We start from the raw sequence: 24,776 nt of genomic DNA, 5'->3' as shown, positions 1-24,776 counted from the left end.
TTCTTGGCATTATACCCATGATCTTATTTGTTTATTGGTCCTTCTGCTGAGTTTACTTTACAAGGCTATTTTAGAATTACCCTGCACTTTTGTCCCTGAAAGAAACTAAAATAGAATTTTGTTTAGTAACTATCATTATTCATCTTACAATTTATCATATCATTCATTCTCGCTGAGGAGAACCCAATTTTAATTCACTGATCCTTTGCCGAGAATGCATTTAATATTTATGAAGAATAGCAAAAACTCAGTCATCTTTGTAATATCTTTATTCTTTTATCATACGTTTGTTTATCCTGCTTTTCCAGCACTTTGCTTCAAGAGCATGAACAAAACCATTATTTAATTACATTTTATTCCTTGGCACAAACCTAATTTTTGACTAAGATGAATGTACCACCAAAACTGCAGGTAACCAGTCTTAGAAATATGTGTGTTCTCTGGTTTGAAACAGACATAGAGAAGATCGCAAATGGATACTGTTTGAACTAAAGATACTGCCATGCTTACACTGATTCATTAATTCAACATTATTTGTACAATCAGTTGTGGCTGTGTTATGATAAAACTGGTAACTATATTATCAGAACTCTCAAACTACTACTCTGAAGAACAGAAGGGCCATTACCACCTTAAATATAGTTTTCAGTGGGCCCAGATGCCAGAACTTATGAGTTAGACATGTTGGGCTGGATTCTGCAGCGCTTTTTGATTCAGTGGATGTTTTGCCTGAAATGAGGTCTTCAGGAATGTGCGTGAATAGTGCAGAGTGCTGGTGAACATCTCCTACAAAGTTCTGAGTCCTTGTGGCTCACACAGAATGGGAGCAATGAGCTCCATTCAGCACCATAATGGTTTTGACTTTTCTGTTAAGAGTTAAGATTATCTTCTGGAGTGATGAGTACCTATTATAGATAATTAATATACATCACTGTCTCTTGCCTTTGAAAAATGTACTTTATTTAGTTGATATTTACTTACAAGTAGTCATTTTGCTTTAACACCTATGGAGTAGAATTAAAACAAGCGTAGCCTGCTGCCAACCCACTCTTGTCAGTCCTATTCAAGCTGTGTTTGAAACCTGGTGATCTTTCTGTATATTCAAGACATCACAGTTTTTTCTCTGACACAAGGAATAATGGAAATGTGGTTTATAATATGTAGTGTGGATAACAAAGATCATAGTGTACTAAAATGCCCAATACTCTGGAGTGCAGTAAGTGTCATTGAAATATAGGTGTCATTGGGTGATTCAGCTCTCACAGTCGCTGGACAAGTGGGCTTGGGTGCTCAATACCAAAAGAAAATAGCTGGAAAACAGCTGGAAGTTGAAATTAATACTGTCTTATCAATATTGCATAGGAGCGGAGCACAGAGAAGGAAGAGCCCAGAGAAATGTGACCAAAACTTAAAAAGAGAGCAAGTGAAGGGAAAAATATATTGTTTCCTACATGAGCTAGAGTGAAAAGGGGAGTAATGTGGGTTGCAGATACGGGCTGAAATGTTTTTTTTCTTATGTTCTGCTGTCTGCTCTTCACCACATCCTTCCAATTAATGCAAGCTAGCAGCATAATTTATGCTGGAAATCCAGTGATGTGCAAATTTAAGCATGAAGGTAGGTGTCATTGGGTGATTCAGCTCTCACAGTCGCTGGACAAGTGGGCTTGGGTGCTCAATACCAAAAGAAAATAGCTGGAAAACAGCTGGAAGTTGAAATTAATACTGTCTTATCAATATTGCATAGGAGCGGAGCACAGAGAAGGAAGAGCCCAGAGAAATGTGACCAAAACTTAAAAAGAGAGCAAGTGAAGGGAAAAATATATTGTTTCCTACATGAGCTAGAGTGAAAAGGGGAGTAATGTTAAGTTCTCTGATTCTGCCATTCATATTTTATCTATATCATGGGCCTTCTATCCATACCCTAAGGAAAAAAAGTGGCATGTATCATGTTTTGTCAATGGATCTATAATATGGTGGCTTAACACCTACATGCACTTTGTGATTAGCTGGTTTTGACACATGCATTCTTTGAGCATATTCCAGCTCTTGGTTTGGTGCTAGGATTCAAGACAAGGAGCCAGTTTTTGTTTGGCTTGCAGTTGCTTCTATAAGTCTATATCAAATATTTCATTGGTCTGCTTGCTGATTGGGTTTCTGCAGTACTATGTGACATACTACCCATATAAACCAGTCAGAAGCTTTCAGAGGGTTGAATGGTCTGTTCACTTGTCATTTTTAGATATATAAAGTAATAGTTCCCTATGCAGCCCTATTTCTTTGGGCAATACTAGGAGATGGTTCTGAACGTTAAAGCAGCATGGGGTAGAAATACATGGCTTATCTTTTTTTCACCCCTCTAAGAATTAGTCCCCAACTATGTAAAGTTTGAATTTTTAGATGTTTATATTTTAGAAATTCAGAATCTTATGCAGAAACTAAATACTCCTTTGGCATGTGGAAGAATCACCTAGGAAAAATGCATTTAATTGAGAACTTAGTTTTCCATCAAAAAACAGTTTAGGCAGAGGAATTTCACATAACACTAGGCCCTAGATCTTAGTATCTGGAAGGACTGGAAAAGGGACCTTTTCAACACAGGGTCTTAAGCCATGAGTCAACATCTCTGTGGGTCTAGCAAATTTTGCGTACTTCAGTGTTGTTACTGGTGTAGCCACATCACTAAATTGTGTGTTGCCAGTGTCAAAGCAGTAAACTGTTGTAAGTCACCATTTGCGCTCACATAGTGTGTTTACAGTGATGATATTTCATAGCTGGTCAGGGGTGAAGTTATTGACTAAGTGGAGTTTGGCAAAACTGTTTAAATAAGTTTCTGTTTCCAGACCTCTTCACACAATGAGGTTAATTGGCACTAATTGCCCTCCATCAGCATCTGAAAAGTACAGAAACAGGATCTGCCCAGAACTGACATGTTTTAAATTGACATGTTGAAATTGATGTTTTATTTCCAAAAATTAGATCTGGGTGGTAGTGGTATGATTCTCACTGTTATTGGCAAATTCTCATGTACTGTCAGACTATGCAGAAAACAGATGGACAATCTCCCCTTTAAAGCTGTTGCATAAAAAATGCGGGTACAAACACTTGCCTGTGAAAACAAGACTGTTCTGGCTCAGATCAGGAGCTTTGCAGGACAGGTATATTCTTCCCTGGCACCAGTGCCAAAAACCCTCGCTCCCCAAAAGCACGAGCAATTGAGCATGAACATCCTAAATGTAAAAAAAAAAAAAAAAAAAAAAAAAAAAAAAAAAGTTGGATTTTTTTAAATTACCATTTTAAGTTTTAAATTAGATTAACAGCCCTGTTGTATATTGCTTAGATTTCCAATGTCTGTAATGATGATAAATCCCAGTTGAAAAATGTACTCATCCAATCTCTGGGTAAGAAAAGAGTGCAACAGGCTTGGGTAATGTAATGAATAGAGAGCTCTTCTTTCTTGTTTTGAACAGAAAAGTGTGCACCAAATTCTAAAGAGTCTTTCAGAGATTGATAGGAAATATCATTCATTGTAGTCTTTTGTATTTTCTTCTTTTAATTTCCAGATGTATATTACCAACACAGTAAAAGCCAGAGGAACAAGACTTGCAAAACCTGTTCTGTGTTTGGGCTTAATATGTCTGGCCTTTCTTACTGGAATCAACAGAGTAGCAGAGTATCGAAATCACTGGTCAGATGTGATAGCAGGATTTCTAATTGGAATATCTATAGCAGTTTTTTTGGTAAGTGTGTGTTTTGGATGTGGATAAGGAGAATTGGAAGGCTACATGCAATAAGAACCTTAAGAGCATATATGTAAGGTGCTGTAATGACTAAATGTTACATGCTTGGCCCTCAGAGTAGAATCCAAAACCCAGAGTTAAGTACGTAGGCCTCCAACACAGTGCATGGGGAGAGTTAAAGCCTCAAAAAAATTACAAAAATACCTACATGCTAAGCAGGCATCCATCTAGGGTTAACCAATAAGAAATGCTGAGAACAATGGTGCATCTAAATTCCAACCCTTTTCTAGAGCTTGGGCACCTATATCAGGGTGGGAACTCACAAGGATCTATCTACTCAAGTGCTAGATCCTGGAACCAATGTCTGGCAATAGACTTCTATAAATAAAGTGACAATATGGGACAATGTGAAATCCAATGTAAATGACTTCTGCTTTTTTGTGCTGAAATCAATGTTGTCAGTGAGTTTTGAACTCATCTGCTAGATTGGGCCTCTCAGGGTAGTTAGGCCCTGCCCTACCTAGTTTCTGGATCTCAGTGAGGCGTAGTTAAGTGTTAGGTACCTTGTAACTCAGTCTAGAGACATGCACAGAAAGCAGAACTGCAGGTACCAAGGGAACTTTCTGGTCAAAAAGTAGGTGCCTCAGCAATTCCAGAGTTAGGAGGTTGATGAGCAGGGGTTTCTTAGATTTCAACGTCTGCCTAGGTTCTGTTTTAGGCACCTAGGTCTTTTTTTAGGATCTGGTGCAAAGGGGGAAATTTTTGCCCTACTGAAAATCAATGGGGAAAACAATCCTGGGGCCAGGATTTCTCACCTAACACCCAATAAAGAATGTAATTAATACATTTGCATCTCCTAATGGGTGAATTGATTCTGTAGATTTCTTTACAGGTTTCTAAAATGTCAGACTTTGTGTTGTGTCCAAGCTTGTTAGTTAAAATACCAGTGTTCATAGATTTATTTTTCATAAATACTAAGGCCAATATCATCATCTCATCTGATTTTCTGGACAACACAGGTCATAGAATTTCATCTGGTAATTCTTGTAGCATTCCGTAACTGGTTGAGCTAGAGTATCTTTCAGAATGGCATCCAGTATTGGTTTTGATAACAGAATATTAGAATTTAGTTTATTATTACTTATCAGGGCCAAAGAAGCAAACCTCTTCATTGCACAGTAGTGATTTCTTACTTAAAATACCCCTGCTATATTTGGCTCATTTTGTTGAAAATGGTGTGGTTTTCTGGAATAAAAGTCCTTCACTTAGTTTTAAGTTCTATTAAAGAATTAAGTGAATTTATTTAATATATAGCCTTCTTTTATTTCATTTGCAGCCTTGTATGCAAGGTTCCCTTTCTCTTAGATCTGTATTCTTGCAGCCAGATGTGTGGTTTTGGTTTATACGGACATATATCCACATCATAAAACCTCATTCATAACCTCATCATTCAGAATCTCAGTAGAGGGCTGATCTATGGAAAGGGTACAGAAGTTGAACTACCTCTCATTTATTATACAGTTCTATCCATCTGCCACCATGCAATAGCATTATATTCACTCCTCAAAGTTCATATAATTTTTACTCTACAAAATATTTTGGGTCCTGGTTCTTTGGTCTTGAGCTATACTTCTCTTAGATCCCGGAGAGAGAAGAGAGGAATGATGTTACTCCCTCGTTTCACCAGAAGTAATGCTTTTTCCCCCATATCTGAGAGCCCTCCTATTTGTCTAGGACAGATGGAGTATCTGACCACACATTCCACCTGCCCCAGGAGATTACCTACGCCAGAAGGAGCCCAAATCAGTTGCTTAAGCTGTCACAGTGGAAATATTCCATGCTCATGGGATTCTTAGCAAACTGCTTTTTCTACATTTTCTGTGCTGTGTGTACCCCTGAAGATCTGCCTCCAGCACAGATGGAAACCAAAAGCCCATCCTTTTACCTTAACTTCTGAATGCTGACACTATAGAGTATGAGTTCCTTTTATAAAAATGGTAGGGCATCACATTTAACATACAGTAGCAAAACCCCCTGCTCAATCAAATGGCTTCTAAGTGGAGAACTCAACATTTTGGGTATTAAATGTTTGATTATTCACTAGCTGTTTCTGGAGAAGAAGAAACAATTTGGGCATGCTATATGAATGTCACCATTATATTCAAACATCAGTTTTGTAGGACCCTTGCCACTGGAACAATTTAAAGAAATAAATTGCACTGTACAATAAAAGTTATATAAAACAAAGACATTTTGAAGTAGGCTACAGTATCTGTTGAAAAGAGAGGATTATAAATACTTTTCAGAAATTAAGGTATGCAATTTATATTTAGTCCACTTCAGGCAATATTATTTAACAGATCTGAGAATTATTTCACACTAATCCATCTTTTTACTAGAGTACTTTTCCATTATGTGCATGCTACTCAGATTTCTGTACCATATTCAACAATACAATATTGAAAAAGCCATCAGAGTGAAGAAACACTGTAACATAAATAAAATTAATATTAATAGTCCCCGAGATTAATAAAGTAAAATGCATTGATACTTTCTAACTACTGCCAGATGAAGAGCTGTTTGTGCTTGTATTTTATGTCATGCAGCACCAGGTGATAAGCAGTTAAATTATATGTGGTTAGATCCATTAGGGAAAACTTGGGTATTGCTGTACTTTTTATTAATTTATTTGATTAAAAGCTGTTTTGAACACTCCTTTATTTTGAACTTTAAATTGTTGGAAATGGTAACATTATTTCACAACAGCAACAGATTTTCATTCAGAAAGTTCTTGCACTATGATGATGTGTGAAATAATACATTGTTTAAAATTATATCTTTGTAATATCAATTTAATATTTTTTGTCAAAACACGAGTTTGACTAGAACAAAAAACAACTTAAGCCAATCTAGTTTATAAACTTAGATTCATAATGCTGTTTTTACTAGAATTATGCTATTGCCTCTAATTACAATTTGTCAATTTCTGAACTTTCTATTCGGGTAGAAGCTCATTGATCTCAGAATAATTTGAAATAGTACTTAGTTTTATTTATGATAGGACAATTGGGGTATTTTTAATACTTCATTAATAAGTCTGTGCTTCTACTGTAAGCTCTAACAATAGCAGGAGTTTGGCCTGAGTTAAGATTGCATGATCAGACTTGAATAATTAAAATGTTTAATAGTTATTCTAACTGCCTCCTAACCTTTTTTTAGGTTGTATGTGTGGTAAATAACTTTAGAGGAAGACAATCGGAACATGAACATTCACATATGGACAGTCTGGCTCAGATGCCAATGATCAGCATTCCTCGAGTAGAAAGTCCTTTAGAAAAGGTAATGTCCACCCAAAGAATTTCGTTTGAAAAATCAAAGTACAGTGGTAGTTTTGCTAACTTTTCTGGAATGATAAATGTCTCTAATACCCTTTACTGGAAAGTAAAATAACAAGAATGCTAAGATTATGCATTAGGAAATACCTACAGATTAGCAGTTTTAAGTATCATCTGGAAGCAGACCCTTAATGTCATTCCCAATGTCATCCAAGTGTTAGATGATCTTTACCTTTAATATGCTTTTCTTGCAGCCACACACAGTGATTGCACAGAAACTTCACATAGTGCACAATGTTTCAAGCATAACACTTAAAGAAAGATATGGACAAATTGGAAAAAGGTCAGAGTAGAGCAATATGCAGACAAGGTTCTTTGGGTGAATCTGATATCTTTTATTAGACCAACTAAATAGTTGTAGAGGAACACATTATTCAAGGTCTAAAAAAATCTGACATGAGGAAAAGGTGGAAGATTGGGATTATTTTGTCTAGAGAAAGGATAAAGGGGGGAATTTACTAACAGTCTTCTAATACAGAAGGGGTTATGATAAAGAGTACGGAAATCAATTGTTCTCTGCATCCACAGGGAACAGGACAAGAAATAACAGGCTTAAATTGTAACATGGGAGATACAGGTTAGATACTAGGAAGAATCTGCTAACTCTTGAGGGTATTTAAACACTGGAATAGATTACCTAAAATGGTTATATGGAATCTCTCAGTCACTGGTAGAATCCTGCACTTTGGGGGGCCCTGCGGAGCTGGGTGGAGCAGCCCGCTCACTTCCCCCCGCCACTGAAGCTGCCATTGCCAATGGCAGCAGCAGCTTCTTCAGTTATGGGGCGTGTGGGATCAGACCAGGGACAGGGTCCCACATGGGCTGATTTGCCCTGGCCCCACACCCTGCTCAGGTCAGCTCTGGTCATTGGAGCTCTTGAAACTCAGGTTAGACAAACACTAGACTGGGATCATTTGGTCAGGAATGATCCTGCCTTGAGCAGGCTATTTGGACTACGTGACTTTTTTGAGGTCCCTTCCAGTCCTACTTTCCTATGACTCTAAGACTAACTACCAAATGAGACAGATAAAGAGTTCATACATCAATGTCACAGTAACTACAGGAAAGCCATGGACTCCTGCCAAAACAAATTCTTAGGTTAACATTACTAGCACATCCTTGGGTATGTCAAAATGCTTTGCATGGAAAACAATTGAACTATGTTTAAAATTAATTTTATTTTGCTGCAATAAAAATGTTAATATTTCCAAAGATGATGATCTATTATATAAATGTTAGAAGAAGTTGTGTTGGAACACTTTTGTGATATAATAGGAATTGAAACAGATAACATAACCAAGTAAAGGAAATATTTTAGGCACTTTTTTACCTAAAGGAAATTTTGAATTACTAATGCAAATGTTTAAATTTTCATAATGACTTTATTTGTCACTGTGTATTAAGATCTCTTTAGAGTGTGCCCTCACTTGAAGATGGTGAGCAACTTTATTTCCTGCAGGACACCAACAATATGATTTTATTGGTTTTCACTTTAATACAATGACTATCACGGTAACTTTTTCTTTAATCATAAGAAAATATATTGCGTTTTTGTTTTTTTTTTTAACCAATTCACAGTCCATGCCAATCACTTGAAATCAATGGAAATGGTACCTGAATAAAGAATCTAGCATGAAACCCTAGGTTGGTAGTTTATACCCTTGGAAAAAAAAGCAGATGTATTTTTCTGAATTCTCTAACAAGCTGTCTCTAACCAAGTGCATCTAAGTCAGTTCTGATATTTTGTCATCAAGGCTAGGTACAGACATTCAAAAAGTTCGATGCGGAATTTATCCAAGTTGCACAGTTTTTTGTAAGTGGTGTAGTTTAGATCGGTAGCAGCAAACAGAACACACATTCGCCCTTTGTGGGGGGGGCAGGGGGAGGCGCAAATCTTAGACTGGGTTCTGCCATTTTTAAACTAGTCTGTGTGCTGAACTGCTGTTCTGTTACAAGTATAGACCAGCTTCCAATCCCTTATGCTGGTAAAAGTTCAATGTCTGTACCTGGCCAAAGAGGTCACAGTCTCATTTAAACAAGCATTTAGCTGAGGAATGTGTATCTTCAAAGTAGACAAGGTTCTTTGGGTGAATTGGATATCTTTTATTAGACCAACTGAAATAGTTGGAAAAAAAATCTTCATCAGTCTGAGGAAGTTTCTGCACTTGGTGTGTGCTCTTCCTGGTTGGAATGAATAGTAAAGAGGCCAGAGGCTGGGCTGGTATGCATGTGAGACAGGCTGTCAAGTCAGTGAAGATGTAAACTGAGGAGTTAGTAGGTGAGAGACAGGCTGGGGGGGGGGGGGGGGGGGGGGGGAGAGAAGGGGAGTGAATGTAGCAGTTAAACAGTGGAGAGGTACCTGGGGAATCAGATGTGAGGCAGGTTATAATGTGTCATAAATCCAATGTCTATATTTAGTCTATTATTTTTTGTAGATGCTACAGTGTTGAGGTGCACATGGGCACACAGGTATGCACAGGAAGATGCAGATATGGACTTGTGTACAGTCTTACCAGACTGAATATGTTTACATTGTCCTATGAGTAATTTTGCACGCTTTTTGTGGTCATGTGGCTATACCTTGGCAACTCAGCATGTTAAAAAAATATGTATTTGTAATGATGCTTTGTTATAAATGGGGAGCACTGAAAAAGGAAAAAAAGGTTCAGAAAGCAGTTTAAGCCCAACTTTTATTGAAACCAAGTGTCTGAATGTATGTTCCCAACTTCTCCCATACTTTTCTCCACATTAGTATTTGTTTCCAGGCAATTGTATGGAGGTGTTTTTATTTGCACTATACTGAATTTTGAGCAAACAGTGAATTTTGGTAAGTACTATAAAATAGTAGCTGGACAAAAGAAATGTTAAATGTATTTAATGTGACTTCCATAAATATACCCACTGTAGGTGTTACAGAACCAAGGTATTGATAATAATCAGGAGGACCCTTTACAACAAAACTCCTTCAAAGAACACCTCATTAGGTTCTTCTCCTGGATAACAGGGATGAACTGTTTTGAACGTCTTCGCATAAGGCAATAAACGTATGTGCGCAAAAGCGCACTTATGTGTTTGAGTGTGGCTTTAAGCAAAGGTAGATGTATAAGGCATGGTAACCTTCTGTGCAGGCTTTGAACTTTTCAGGAAATTAGCATTTCACTGAAGGATTGACTATTCTGTTCTCTGTAAGAACATAAACAATTCTTGTGTTCTTTACATTCTAAGACCAAGAAGCAAATTCTCTGGTACTACAATAGAATTGTTATATTTGCCTAAATTGCAACATCTTCTCTTGCCTTTTTTTTTTTTGCTACCTACCCTGGCAGTTTAATTTAAAGTATCCTAAAAAGGAAGAATATTGCTGCATAGATAGCTATTTCCAAATATTGACAGATGTAGTAATGAATTTTTTATAGAACAGAAATGAATATTTCATGCTTGAAAATATGTCATCTGTGTAACGGAAAGTACAAAATATAAGTAAGAACATGCAAAATATCTCATACTTAATCATTATGTAGTTGATTATATTAAATTCAACATTTAAATGCTTTACACAGAACAAGAATATGGGATTTTTTCCCCAGAAATCTGCACTCAAGGTTCAGCCTTCCACATTTTGCTTTAATGGTTATTGACCTGAAAGAATAATTACTACGCATGCTGAGTTGAAAATCTTCTGCTGCTGCTTCTAATAATTTTACACTGTCAATTTAGAATGAATACTATAAAAACAATGTATCAATATATAAAGCAACCAAAGTTTAACATATGCCTTTTTCTTTTTGATTGAATTCTTTATGAGCACTGAGGTATATAACTCTTTCTCATGGAGTTCAAGGACACTGGGGTTTTGTGCATGTTTTTGGCTTGTCCCCTGCATTTGTGTGTCTTTGCTTTTGCTGTTAAAATTTAATACACTGTCATAATAACATGAAACTGAACTAAAAGAGCATGGTAAAGTACCTGAAAATATCAAATGTTCTAGAGGAAAACACTGTTTTTTTTTTTCCTAAAGGATTCTCAGCAAGCATTATTTGCACTTTTCCTGGAAAAAAAAACATCTGCAAAAGGCATGAATACCACCACAGCCATGTTCATCAATACCCATTATTTCTATCATTATCAAGTAATTAGGTTTGATCTGTTAAAATGTCATCTTGTAGAATCCATTGGAAATGAATAGGCAACATTTAATTAGGTTACAGATCCACTGCTCCATAATTGCTAGCTGAGAATGTCTCTCTGAGGATTTGTTCAGAGGACTTGGGTATTCCTCTCTGGTATTATGACCCTTGTCTTGGGATGCCACAGAAGTGTCTACATGCTCTAGAGTTTTGGAAGTAGAAGCAGAAAGTCATGTTCTCATTTCCTTGGCAATAGATAGCCACTCCTAAATGAATGCTGCATGAAAGAGCATTATACTATTATACATTATACTTTCCATGCATCGGTGCACACATCCCTTGAGGAGCAGAGGTTGGGCAATATAACCATGCTGCCAAAGGAGTAGTACAACTGGGTACAAGTTTTACATTTCCTGGGAATACATGGAATACACATTGTTTGGGTGACCCATGACTCCTACATCCTCCAGGCACTGGGTAACTTTAGAAAGGGGCCGTCCATCTCTTGAAGTGGTACCTTCAAACCTAAAATCTAACTAGTATCCAAGCAATGAGTTTCCAGCACTTTCAAGTCCTATACTTGCCCCTGAGTGTCCCAGTTTACATGGTATTACAGCCTCATTTCAGTTTTTTAAAATGTCATTCCTTTTTGTTATTGCTGTGTAACAAACATAACACTATCAAAATACTAGGCCTGTACAAAACGGCACCATTTCGTTTCAACTTCCGTTTCACTGGGACAGTGTTTCATTTTGAGTTTTGTTTCATTTCGAAAGCACTGTTCCATTTCATTTCATTGAAACCATTTCACAGTTTTGATTCTGTTTTGACGTTTTGCCCATAGGCTATAATGGGGAAGAACAAAACTGCCTATAACTTTGTCATGTTTTGGCAAATTTGGATAAAAACAGCAGGAATGGTAGCCCCTTCTGAGGGCATTATGCCTGCCAAGTTTCAAGGAGATAGGTGCAGGGGTTTCTGGGAAACTGCACCACAAAATCTTGAAAGCAAAACTTGTGTCACTTATAAGTGTGAAGGCACAGGGGGGTGAAAACTACATGCATGGTAGCCCTTGCTGAGGCCATGAAGCCTGCCAGGTTTCAAGGAGATAGGTGTACACACCTCAAGCTGCTGTTGAGCAAAACTCGTGACATGGGTGACTGTGTGTATATGTTAAGGCGTGCCTTCACTGGCGCTGGGGCCTCTACACAACATGATAGTGTGCCCCAATGAAGTCTCCTCCCCTACAGCCTCAGATTGGCCCACCACTTTAAAAGACAACAGGTAGTAACTTAGTAAACAGCACAGTAGCACCAGCAGCATCTCAGGCAGCTAAACAGTCACAGTCAATGTCAGAGCAGTCCTTCCCTACTCTTCCCCCTCCCTCTCCTTACTTTGTTTCCCTGAAGGCAAGCCCAGCTTCAAAAATTGAAATGTTTCAAAACTTTCAAAACATTTTGACTGCCCTCATTTTGTTTCAAGGCTGTTTTGTTTTGATTTTGCTGTTTTGAGCTCAAAACTACTTGAAACTGCGTTGAAACGAAACAGCGGGCAAAATTTCTCATGGCCCTACAAAATACATAAAGGGTAATATTTTCAAAAGCACTTAAATCCAATTTTTCAAAAGTGATTCAGATTCCTGATTCACTTAATGTCTTTTTTTTTAATTACTTGAGATAAATAAGCCAAAAAATACTCCAATTTTTCCTTCAGTTCCTTTCACTTGTATTCTTCCTCATGGTGTCATAATAATAGGTAAACCATAGCTGCCTGGTGGTGTTAGACAGTGTTGTTTTCCTAGCTAAATGGAAGTCACAGATAAATACAGTAGACCAAAATTGTACATGCCTGCTGCTGTTCTGGATTCAGTAGAGTTGCACAGTGTAATTGACACATATACATACACAATGAATGCACCTGAATAGAATCCAGCACAGTTTGTGTCAGAGTTTATTGCTTCTGGTTGTAGCATTTACAAATGCACCCAGGACCACAGATAAGTCTCCTAATGGGTTCTCAGATGTACATCAGAAGTGCACTAGTCCATCAGCTGTTGACGCTGACTTGGTGCAGAATCACTTGCATGGATTGGATGTGTGTAAATCAGCAGGCCCGGATGAGCTTCATCCGAGGGTGCTGAAGGAATTGACCGGTGTCATAGCAGAATCACTGGAATGGCTGTTTGAGCTCTTGTGGCACTCAGGTCAGGTCCTGAAGGACTGGAAAAGGGCCAATGTGGTCCCTATTTTCAAGAAGAGGAGGAAGGAGGATCTGAGTAATTATAGGCCAGTTAGTCTCACCTCTACCCTTGGAAAAGTCTTTGAAAAAATTATTAAGAATCATATTCGTGGGAGTCCAGCAGGAATAATAATGCAGCATGATTTGTAGCATGTAGATCATGCCTGACTAATCTGGTTGCTTTTTATGACCAGGTCACAAAATGCTTAGACGCAGCAGTAGAGGTGGATATCGTTTACGTGGATTTTAGGAAGGCCTTCGATACGGTATCTCATCCCATTCTCATAAATAAATTAAGAGGCTGTGACTTAGGTGATTATACAGTTTAGTGGGTGGCAAATTGGCTTGGGGGTTGCACCCAGAGAATGGTGGTGGATGGGTCGGTATCAACCTGAAAGGATGTGGGCAGTGGGGTCCTGCAGGACTTGGTCCTTGTACCTGTACTCTTCAATGCCTTCTTCAGCAACTTGGATGTGGACTTGAAATGTACTCTGTCCAAGTTTGTGGATGATACTAAATTGCGGGGTGAAATGAACACACTGGAGGGTAGGGAATGATTGCAGGCGGACTTGGACAGGTTGGAAAAGTGGACCAAACGCAATAGGATTCAGTTGAACAAGGACAAACGTAGTGCTGCACCTAGGGCATAAAAATATCCAGCACACTTACTGGCTGGGAAATGCCCCTCTCAGCAGCACAGAAGTGGAAAGGGATCTTGGAGTCATAGTGGACTCCAAGATTAACATGCATTGTCAGTGTGATGAAATCATCAGCAAAGCTAGTTGCGCTTTATCATGCATTAGCAGATGCATGACAAATAGATCCAAGGAGGTGATGCTTCCCCTCTATGTGGCATTGGTCAGACCGCAATTGGAGTACTGCATCCAGTTTTGGGTGCTGTACTTTAAGAAGGATGTGGATAACCTCTAGAGGGTCCAGAGGAGGGTCACTCATACGGTTAAGGTTTTGCAGGCCAAGCCCTATGAGGAGAGACTAAGGGAACTGGATCTTTTCCGCCTCTTTAAGAGAAGGCTGAGAGGTGATCTTGTGGCCACCTACAAATTCATTGGGTGGGGCAGCAAGGAACCAGAGATGCTCTGTTCACCAGGGCGTTTCTTTGGGGTAACAAGGAACAATGGTCACAAGTTGACAGAGAGCAGATTGAGACTAGACATCAGGAAAAACTTCTTCATGGTGAGGGTGGCCAGAATTTGGAATGCACTTCAAAGGGAGGTGGTGCTCTCCCCTACCTTGGGGGTCTTTAAGAGAAGGCTGGATAGGCTCTTTTCTGCCCAGGGCAGGGGGGCAGACTTGATGCTTTATGAATCTGTGTTGATCCAGGGCAGCATACCTCTGGCTGGCAGCAACCCCGGGGTTCAGCTTGCCAGCCTGGAGCTGCTCTACCCTGGCTCAGTGTACTGGCTGGGGTACAACGATGCTGAAGTGCAGAGCTAGCTAGCAGGCAGGCTCCAGACTGGAGCTTTAGCCAGCCCTGGTCACTGTCTACATGTACATTGTGGCAGGGTAAATAACTCTGCCATAGGATAGTACTTATGTCAGACTGTACTAACCTATGGGAGAGTTAATTTACTCCAGCCTAATACCTCCATACATGTAGATGGTGACATTTTACTGTGGAGCTGATTAGACAACTTTTCTGTAAGCGTCTCATGTAGATGCCCCCACTGAGAGCAGATCTTGTCCTGCTAAGTGAACTCCTTGAAACTGCTTGAAATAACTCCTTGAAATTCAAGTATTTTGTTTGCTAATTTAGGAGTCTAATGTGTTCTGTTTTTTGCCAAATAAAACCCTAGAATCTCTGCCAAATATTAATATTGTTAAACTGCGAGACCCTCTTCACATTTAAAGTTTCTGTAGTGATTATAAGAAGCATTAGAAAAGTAATTTGCAAGCAATGTTTTAATCAATTGTCATTTGTTTAAAGCACTTTCACTGTGTTTTGGAGTAAAATGAAAACTGATGGTTCATTGAAATCCAAGGCAACAAGAGCTCTTGTTTGTAAAATATTAAGACCATATTTTTTTCATTTAAAATGCAGAATACAAAACTTGTTTCCTCTTGAATTAAATCATCAGGACCCTTTGCTTTGCTGCGATACAAGAGAACTACTCAGAGTTTCCTTGAGGCATCAGTGTAAGCTACTTGCAGCAGTGTAAACAAGGAGTAAGCATATAATGTATGGCGCTACGCTTGTGGAACTTATGACAATGCAGTATATAGTAACTTCAGGGAAAAAGAGGAATGAAACTAAGCTGCTGTAAATTACACCAGTATAAATATATCTACTCACCTGTAATAGCTGCAGATTCAAAGCAAGCAAGCTATTACCAGTAACCCTGTCACCTAACAAGACCCTACAATAGTGCCTTCTGCCAAATCTCCCTCTGAGAGCCAGTCCCCTGTCCACCTTGGACAATAAAGTAACTTTTATATTGGTTCACAAAATTGACATAATTTGCAACCGTGTTAACATATTTCATAGTTTCATAGTAGCTAGGGTCAGAAGGGACCTGAACAGATCATCTAGCCTGACCCCCTGCCACAGGCAGGAATGAATGCTGGGTTCACAAGACCCCAGACAGGTGATCATCCAACCTCAGCTTGAATTTGCCCAAGGTAGGGGCAAGGACCACTTCACTGGGAAGTTGGTTCCAGATTTTGGCCACCCTAACTGTAAAATATTGCCTTCTGATTTCTAACCTAAACCTATTCTCCATCAGCTTATTACCATTGTTCCTCGTCACCCCAGGTGGTGCTGGGGAGAAAAGGGCTCTACCTGTTTGCTGTTGATCTCCCCTGATGAGCTTGTAGGCAGCCACCAGGTCCCCCCTCAGCCTCCTCTTGCTGAGGCTGAACAGGTTCAGGTCCCTCAGTCTCTCCTCATAGGGCCTGTCCTGCTGCCCTCTCACCAAGCGGGTGGCCCTCCTCTAAACCCTCTCCAGGCTGGCCACATCCCTTTTGAAGTGCGGCATGCAGAACTGGACACAGTACTCCAACTGCGGCCTGACCAAAGTCGTATAGAGGGGGAGTATCACCTCTCTGGACCAGTCTGAGCTGCACCTTTGGATGCATGACAAGGTATGGCTGGCCTTGCTGTCTGTGGTCTGGCATTGGCGGCTCATGTTCATCTTGGAGTCAATAATGACTCCAAGATCCCTTTCCGCCTCTGTGCTGTCAAGAAGGGAACTCCCTAGCCTGTATGCATGCTGTGGATTCCTTCTCCCCAGGTGCAGCACCCTGCATTTGTCTACGTTGAACCCCATCCTATTCCCATCTGCCCACTTTTTTAGTCTGTCTAAATCTAGTTGCAGCCTCTCTCTCCCTTCAAGTGTGTCCACCTCACCCCACACCTTAGTGTCATCAGCAAACTTGGACAGCGTGCTTTCCACCTCCTCATCCAAGTCACTGATGAAGATATTAAACAGTGCGGGCCTGAGGACCGAGCCCTGGGGTACCCCACTGCTCACATCTCACCAGGTTGAGTACAACCCATCCACCACTACTCTCTGGGTGCGCCCCATCAGCCAATTTTTTACCCATCCAACTGTGCAGGCATCAATGCCGCAGTCACTTAATTTATTGATGACAATGGGGTGAGAGACAGTGTCAAAGGCCTTCTTGAAGTCTAGAAAGACTACGTGCATGGTGACATCATCATCCAAGGATTTAGTTACTTGGTCATAAAAGGCAATCAGGTTGGTCAGGCAGGACCTGCCTTTGATGAAACCATGCTGGTTGCCCCTGAGCACGATCTCCCCTGCAGGCTCCCCACAGATGTGCTCCTTGATGATTCTCTCCAAGATCTTCCTGAGCACCAAGGTGAGGCTTACAGGCCTATAATTACTTGAGTCCTCCTTCCTCCGCTTCTTGAAAATAGGGACCACATTAGCCAGTTTGCAATCCCCCATGCACCTGGCCAAGGGCTCCGTGATGACCCCTGCCAGCTCCCTCAACACCCTTGATTGGAGGGCATCTGGACCTGCAGGTTTAAAAATGTCTAGCCCTTCCAGAAGATCCCTAACTACATCTGCACTGACTAAAGGCCTGACAGAGCTATCCCCAAGATTGTCCCTACCTCTGGTAGGTGGGATATCCCAGTCCCTGTTCATTAAAACAGAGGCAAAGAAACTGTTAAAAATATCAGCTTTCTTGTCTAGCGTAGCCGCAAGATTACTGTTTGTGTCTTGCAGGGGCCCTACATTGCCTGGCACCCTCTTCTTGCTCCCAATGTACTTGAAAAAGGACTTTTTGTTGTCCTTAATCCTGGATGCTAGCCTGAGTTCCATCTCTGCCTTGGCCTTTGTAATAGTCCTCCTACACTCACGGGCCAAGAAGGTGTACTCCTCCTTGGTGATAGCTCTTCCCTTCCACTGGTTGTATGCCGCCCTTTTAGTCCTCAGGCATTTCTGAATGCCCTTGCTGAGCGAAGGGGGTTTCTGAGCACTCTTACCCCCCTTGCTTCTCTCAGAGACTGTTATCCTTTGGGCCTGGAGGATTACCCCCTTAAGGTACGACCATCCCTTGTGGACTCCCATCTCCTCTACCTTCTGCGCCCTCAGTGTCTCCCCCACTAGTTTCCTAAGCTCATTGAAGTACGCCCTTCTGAAGTCAAGGACTTTAGCCTTGGTGTAAGCCCTTGACACCCTGTGTTGGATAGTGAAGTCCAGCAGGTGATGATCACTATTCCCCAGGTGGTCAAGGACTTGCAGTCTCCTCACCAGGTCATCCCCCGTGGCCAGGACCAGGTCCAGCAAGGCGTTACCCCTAGTGGGGCTGTGAACTTCCTGGATAAGGTGAAGTTCCTGTAATACAGCCAGGAACCTACGTGAGTGGTCAGACCTGGCTGTCTGCTCCTCCCATCAAATATCTGGGTAGTTTAGGTCACCCATGACAATCCTTTGACCTAACCACCTCCATAAGCTGACCGGAGAAGTCCTGGTCTAGCTTTTCCCCCTCGTTGGGTGGTCTGTAGTAGACACCCACCATAAGGTCCCTTTTGCCATAACCCCCTTGTAGTTTGACCCATAGTGTCTCTGCCTGACCCTCCTCTAACCGGAAGCTAATCCTTGATGATGTGAGGTGCTCTTTGACATAGAGCACAGCCCCCCCCCACTTTTCCTCTCTGTCCTGTCTCTTCTATATAGGGTGTACCCCCGAATGCCCACCGCCCAGTCGTAGGTAGGGTCCCACCAGGTTTCTGTGAGGCCTATTAAGTCTGGGTTCTTACTTGCAATCAGGAGGCACAGTTCCTCCTGCTTACTCCCCATACTACGAGCGTTAGTGTAGAGGCACCTGAGGCCTCCTGAGGGTGCTCGTGCCTCCCTCCCACTCCCAGGACAGTTGTAGCCCCCTGCTCCCTAGACATTAATGCTTACCTAGGCTTCCCTTCCTCTTGTCACCCTGCATGCTGGTGAAGCATCCTCTCCACTCGAAGTGGCCCCTTCCCCCGGTGAAGCTAGTTTAAAGCCCGCTGTACAAGATCAGCCAACCTAGAGGAAAAGATATGCCTGCCCTTAGGGGAGAGGTGAATCCCATCCCACCCCAGCATGCCCTTCTTACAGAAACATGGGTCATTATCAAAATATTGCGAGTCCAGGACTGAAGTCCCTGGAATGGTGGGACCCAGAGAGGTGGAGACACAGGGAGAAATAATAGGAAATTCCATCTCTTCACTTTCCTGTGTAACAATCATGTTTCTTTTCATAAAAAATTCCCACTCTGACAGAAGAGAGTGGTTAGGCAGTATAGGGAGGAGCTGAGGAATATGCACCTTTAGCAGCACTTTCCACAGCCCAGACTAGAATTCCTAGTAAGCACTACAGGGGCTACAGCAGTAACTACTCTCTCATGATCTACAGCTTCCATTGCATGGATCTCAAAACTCAGCCCACAACCTGAAAGCAACTGAGAACACAGTGCTGAGCATTGGTGGCATAATGGGATCGATGCCAAAAGGAGAGCTGGGGTCGTGGGAGGGCATGTTCAGGTCACAGTTTCTTCTACAGCCTTTGACCAATTTTACTGTCACTACCACATCTCCACATTGCTACTGGCTGTACAGCTGGGGGAAGCGAGACATGATGGGTGCTGAGAGAAATGATGCAACTGCAGACCCAGGCACATTGTTTCCTTTTGTTCATTTTTACAGGTCTAGCCCAGAGCCCTGTATATATGTAGAACATTTTAAACCATGGTGATGGTTTAAAAATACATTTTAAAAAAGTATCATTCAGAAAATTGATTGTGGAGGACGGTGGCAGTTGATGACACCTGCTACCTCAGAGGAGGCATCTATACTTTGCAGTATCTAGCCTGCAGAAACAGCAGTATAGGAAGTATAGCACCCAGCACAAAAGCAGAAGCACTAACTTTCATTTTGCAAGTGCAAACACATGGCTGCTGGAGGCAGTCACTTTTCTTCACTTCCTTCCCCCTTCCTGCTCCCCTCAAGTTGGCACCTGGCGTGGCTCCTCTGTTATGCCCCTAGCTATGCCACTTTGTAGGAACCAATCCTGCCAGGGTGTATGCAGTTTGACTGAATGGGAGTGCTCGCATGAATGAAATTATTCAGTAGCAAAGGTACCTATTTCCAAGAGGAGCATCATAGTTTGGAGCAAGAAAATAGACACATTAGTTGCTTTGGACCCTGTGATTTTTTCCTATATAATATTTTAAATTAAAAAAAAATCCCTAATGAAGTAATACCTGATGCACACAGACACACAATTTAAAATCCTCTTGTTGAAGGAACCAACAGAAAAGCATGGCAAATGAAGATGTTATTGCAGTGACTCTGAACAAGAAATTTTTCACATGTTCTGTCAACTAGAGAATGTCATCTCCTTGCATTTCACTACTTCATTCTATGCCATCTGGCTCACAGGCAGCAATTAGTCTTAAAAAGAAATGCAACATTAAAATCTTTTTACTGCTGAAGCCAAATATTATCATCTGTCAGACACTGCAGTTTTCATTCCTAGGAATTTAGCTTTCAATTATAAATAAGACAGTAATAAAATTACAACAAACTCAATTATTCACATTGTTATTTAATAAAAAGTACATTAAAATCTGAAATATTGTAGAACTATAATAGTGAGCTACTTTGATTGTACTTTTGCATACAGTGTTGCAGCAAAAGTGCTTTTGGGATGGGTAGATATTATTGCAATTAGAAACATTGTTATTTCCATTATAGTGCAAAATTCTCCAAACATAAGAGTTGTTTCTGCTTTAAAGACAAGGAAAAGTCTTTGTGATGGGGATGATCTGTGTCTAACTGTATGCTTTTGCTTTCATGTTTCTTTTAAACTTGTAGAACCACATCACGGCCTTTGCAGAAGTCACATGATGTTGAAGCGGATGTGTATTCACTGCACTGGACATCATCTCTTTTCACAGTCCGTTCATAAAAATTGAAGTGTGTTGAAAATAAGAGAGTAAAAAGCGTCTGGTTTGTAGCTTGATTTCTTTTTACATTATTAGAACTACATCAGCATTTGAAGAATGCTTCTTAAATATTTAAAGTTCACTTTACTTTTCAATAGAAGCATTACATCATTTTATTTTGGGGGTGGGAAGGAATCTAAGCACTAGTCACACTTCTATTTCAATGCCCTCTATTTTTGGCTATTTATAATTTTTAATTATTCATGTAACTATTCAGCAGTATTTCATATTATGATTGATTTGGTTTTTAAAATCCAAGTTTTTACTTGAGCATGACATTGTTTCCATTCAGGCAGATTTAAATGTAGAAAAACTATAACAAGATTTACATTCTGTACTAAGATGCTGTTTGCACACTGTATTATGCTCTATTTCATGTAGGATATCATTCAGACGGTATGTTATATGTAAGAATGGTGCTTCTGCTTTTGAAGAGGGAAAAATGCCAATTTTTACTGTAATAAGTATTGTATCATAATTAGAAGTTTATTTATTTGGATATTTTCCTGACTTAATTGTAGTTAAATTGTTGTTTTTGTAGTTCCTGATTGTTTTGGATGATGTACATTGTATCTAGGATAAAAGAAGAGAGAAAACATAGGAATTTGGCTATTGCTATATCTTTTATTATTAATGATAGGTTAAGGGCTCCATTCTGAACTCTACCATATCTTAATTGTTTTTCATAATTAGCATTAAGAATAGAGCTATCACTAATCATTGGAACTAATTCACATTTTCTCCCATTTTTATTGTGCATCTCAGGGAGCCCACTAGGCATGAGAGAGAGTGAAAACAGACCACTGCTTCAGCTAGTTCCCCTTCTCATCCTAAGTTCTTTGTTTTTGTGAACTTCAGGGGAGGGAGTAGGGGCAGGGAGTAACTGCATACATTTAAGATGCAGCTTCAATATCTTCAGCTTATGTGATCAGAACTGACATAGTTGATCACCATGAGTGTAACTGACCTTGCCAGCATAACAGGGTCATGTTTTCACATGAATGATTTCTCCAACAATTTCTGCAATGAAGAGGAGAGAAATTGACTTTTCTTTAACATCACGCAATCATAATTATTCTCTTCCCAGTTATTATTGTGAAGAATCATATCAAACCTACCTATTCAGGAGACAGTCCAGCTCTTTAGTATGTTCAAGTTGTCCTATATTGAGCCATTTCATAGAAACAGGAAGAAACAGGGTGTTGAAATTGATAAATACAGAAGGAATTCCTGGCCCATATTTGAAGATTTTCCTTTGGCAAGAGCAGATATGATACAGGTATCCATACATAACGAATTGCAGGGTTAGGCATATAATAGGCCCATGTTAAGCAGCCAGTATTTGCTTTGGATTCAGATTTGGCCAACCCTGGGGACAGTGATTTGATTTGAATCACTGTCCCCAGTTGATTAAGCCGAATCTGATTTGGAGATTTGGCCACCGCCAAATCAGCCAAATATCCAAACCAAATAGGCCACATCCCCCACCCACTCTCCAAGCCCTGTCAATGGCTGCCCCGCCCTGCCCAGCCCCAGCATCCTGGCACTAAAAAAAAAAAAAAAGCCCCACACTCATCAGCTCCTGCCAGGTGGGGGAGTGATCTCTGAAGGTGGGGGGGGAGGGGAGGGCTCAGCCATGAGCCGCCAGAGGCCCCAATGGGTGCTGCTGCAGCTGGTGAGGACGGGGCTTTTTTTTTTCTTTCTTTTTTTTTTTTTTAAGTGCCAGGAGCTGGGGGCAGGTGGGGCAGCCATTGACAGGGCTGGGAGAGCAGGCAGGGGTGGGTCAGGGAGGTGCTCATGGGGAACTGGTGGGGGTCCCCCCATGGTCCCTTTCCTCCTCCTCTGCCACCCACCCCCCAACTCCTACTTACCAGCACGGAGCCCAGGTCCAGCTCCTTGTGGCGGTGAGCGGGGGCTGCCCAAATCTCTTAATCTTATCTGAATTGATTCAGAGGCTTCAAATCGATTTGGACCTTTTTATGGGTCTCGTGATTCAGTATAGGTTCGGAGATTCGGCCATCGAATCAAGCCAAATTTCCTGCAAATCGAATCAGCAATCAAAGCTTTACACAGCCCTAGCATATAACATTCCAGGGATTAAATTCTCCATTTTCCCATGCAGCTCCTATGCACTAACCACTGGTGAAGACTTCACAACCTATATAGGACTTCAAGTGTACATTATATGCTAAAATTTATAGTTCCCCCTAGTTAATGGGACAGCCCCTGTCTTTATTTAGTCTCTGTATTCAGTAAAACACAAAAACCTAAACACTGCCTGGAGGACAGTGCAGTGAATACTCTTTGAACAGAACATGCAGTCATTCTGCTGATCTGAAAATCCAGAAGAATAAAGGAGTATGGAAGTGAAACAGCAAGAATAGAGCCCTTAGCCACAACAATGCATCTTAGACTATTGAGAAATAACATTTATTAAAATATAATTTATGTTTAAAATTATAGTATATTTCAAATATGCACCACCATGGCAAGCATATTTACTCTTTGTTTTGGCTAATTTAGTAAAAATTCCTCTACATCCAGATTTAAGTGAAATTCCCGCTCATGTTGTTGCCTAATAGTAATCTGGCAACTTTTATATCTGATTTATAAGATTACCAAGAGGTTCTTTTATGTTAAAAGAGATGACTCTTTGTTAACATAATGTATATATTCATCTTGTAACTAAATCTCTCCTTCTCTCTCAGGATCTATGCCAGTTAAGTATTTGGGTTAATTTATCATGTTATCTTTATGAATCAGCAGTGAAATACAAAAAGAAACACTCTGCTATATAATGTATTTTTAAATAAAATAATTTTTCATGTATATGTACAGTTTTTTTTTTTTAGATGTCTAATGTAGAACATTACATGAAGACTGTCAACAAGTGAAATTGGATTTCAAAAGCTGATGGATTGACTGTACAGTTACCGGATGCAATAGTATTCTTCAACTACGTAGCCCTCAACTAAAGCAGCATATAGCAAAAATGCAAGACTTATTGCACTCTATTCATCATTTAGAAAACTGGAGCACCATCTACAGTTGCGTAGGGAATGGCTGTCCCATCCTGCACCTTTTTCCCTGTTTCTGAGATGAAAACAAGACTTTTTTTACACTTTTTTATGAAAGAAAATAATTTATTTGCCAAGGAACTCCTAATCTGCTGTACCAGTAGCCATATTCTGCTATTCCATTCACCTGTTTTGTTTTTTTTAGCCTGAAACCAATTTTTAGGATTTTTGGAGTGAGTGATATCATGAAGGCCTGAGGATTAAACAGCAGTTGTGACACATTCACTAGATTACAATGTCCCCAGTGAAATATATTGGCTGACTATAAAATTTCAATGACTTTGAAATGCAACTATTTTTAAGGTCTCCTGATGAGCCTGTTTAATGGAGCAGGATACTTCAATGCAGCAGCCCCACTTGTATATTTTATACATGAGAGGCCTAAGAAACAGAAAACACTGCACTTTGCTGTGTTCCTAAATGTGGAATTCACAAGGCATATGGGGACACCAGCTGGGCTCATATCTATACCATTTTAGATTCCCTTATATGTATTCTGCTGTTTGTTCATAATCACGAACTGCATAAGACATATGGAAACAGCATCTGAGCTCACATCTATTCAGCTTTTTCAAATGTTCATTTTAGCAATCTATATTAAAAAAGAATAATGTTGCTATTTTTCAGCAGCGATTTTCTGTGAGATTTGCTGTTTTGTCCTAATTTTACTGCTATACAAGACCTGAGTCAGTGCAGCAACAAGCTTGTCTCTCCATTCCCACATTCTGCCAA

The 24,776-nt window shown here is 40.3% G+C and overlaps 1 protein-coding gene across 1 annotated transcript in view; it reads left to right on the top strand.

Annotated features, from left to right (window-relative positions):
- The window catches only part of PLPPR5 (phospholipid phosphatase related 5), a 72,061-nt gene extending 48,265 nt beyond the window's left edge, over positions 1 to 23,796 (top strand). Inside the window, exons 4-6 of the mRNA XM_006263169.3 lie at positions 3,561 to 3,737; positions 6,957 to 7,076; positions 20,837 to 23,796. Of these exons, the coding sequence (XP_006263231.1) occupies positions 3,561 to 3,737; positions 6,957 to 7,076; positions 20,837 to 20,869 (330 nt within the window). The 3' untranslated portion in view covers positions 20,870 to 23,796. The remainder of the gene's footprint in view (positions 1 to 3,560; positions 3,738 to 6,956; positions 7,077 to 20,836) is intronic.
- Positions 23,797 to 24,776: the final 980 nt, after the last annotated feature.

This window comes from Alligator mississippiensis, chromosome 5 (genome assembly GCF_030867095.1).
Source record: "Alligator mississippiensis isolate rAllMis1 chromosome 5, rAllMis1, whole genome shotgun sequence".
NCBI classification, from domain to species: Eukaryota; Metazoa; Chordata; order Crocodylia; family Alligatoridae; genus Alligator; species Alligator mississippiensis.
This window is presented reverse-complemented; position numbering and strand designations above follow the sequence as displayed.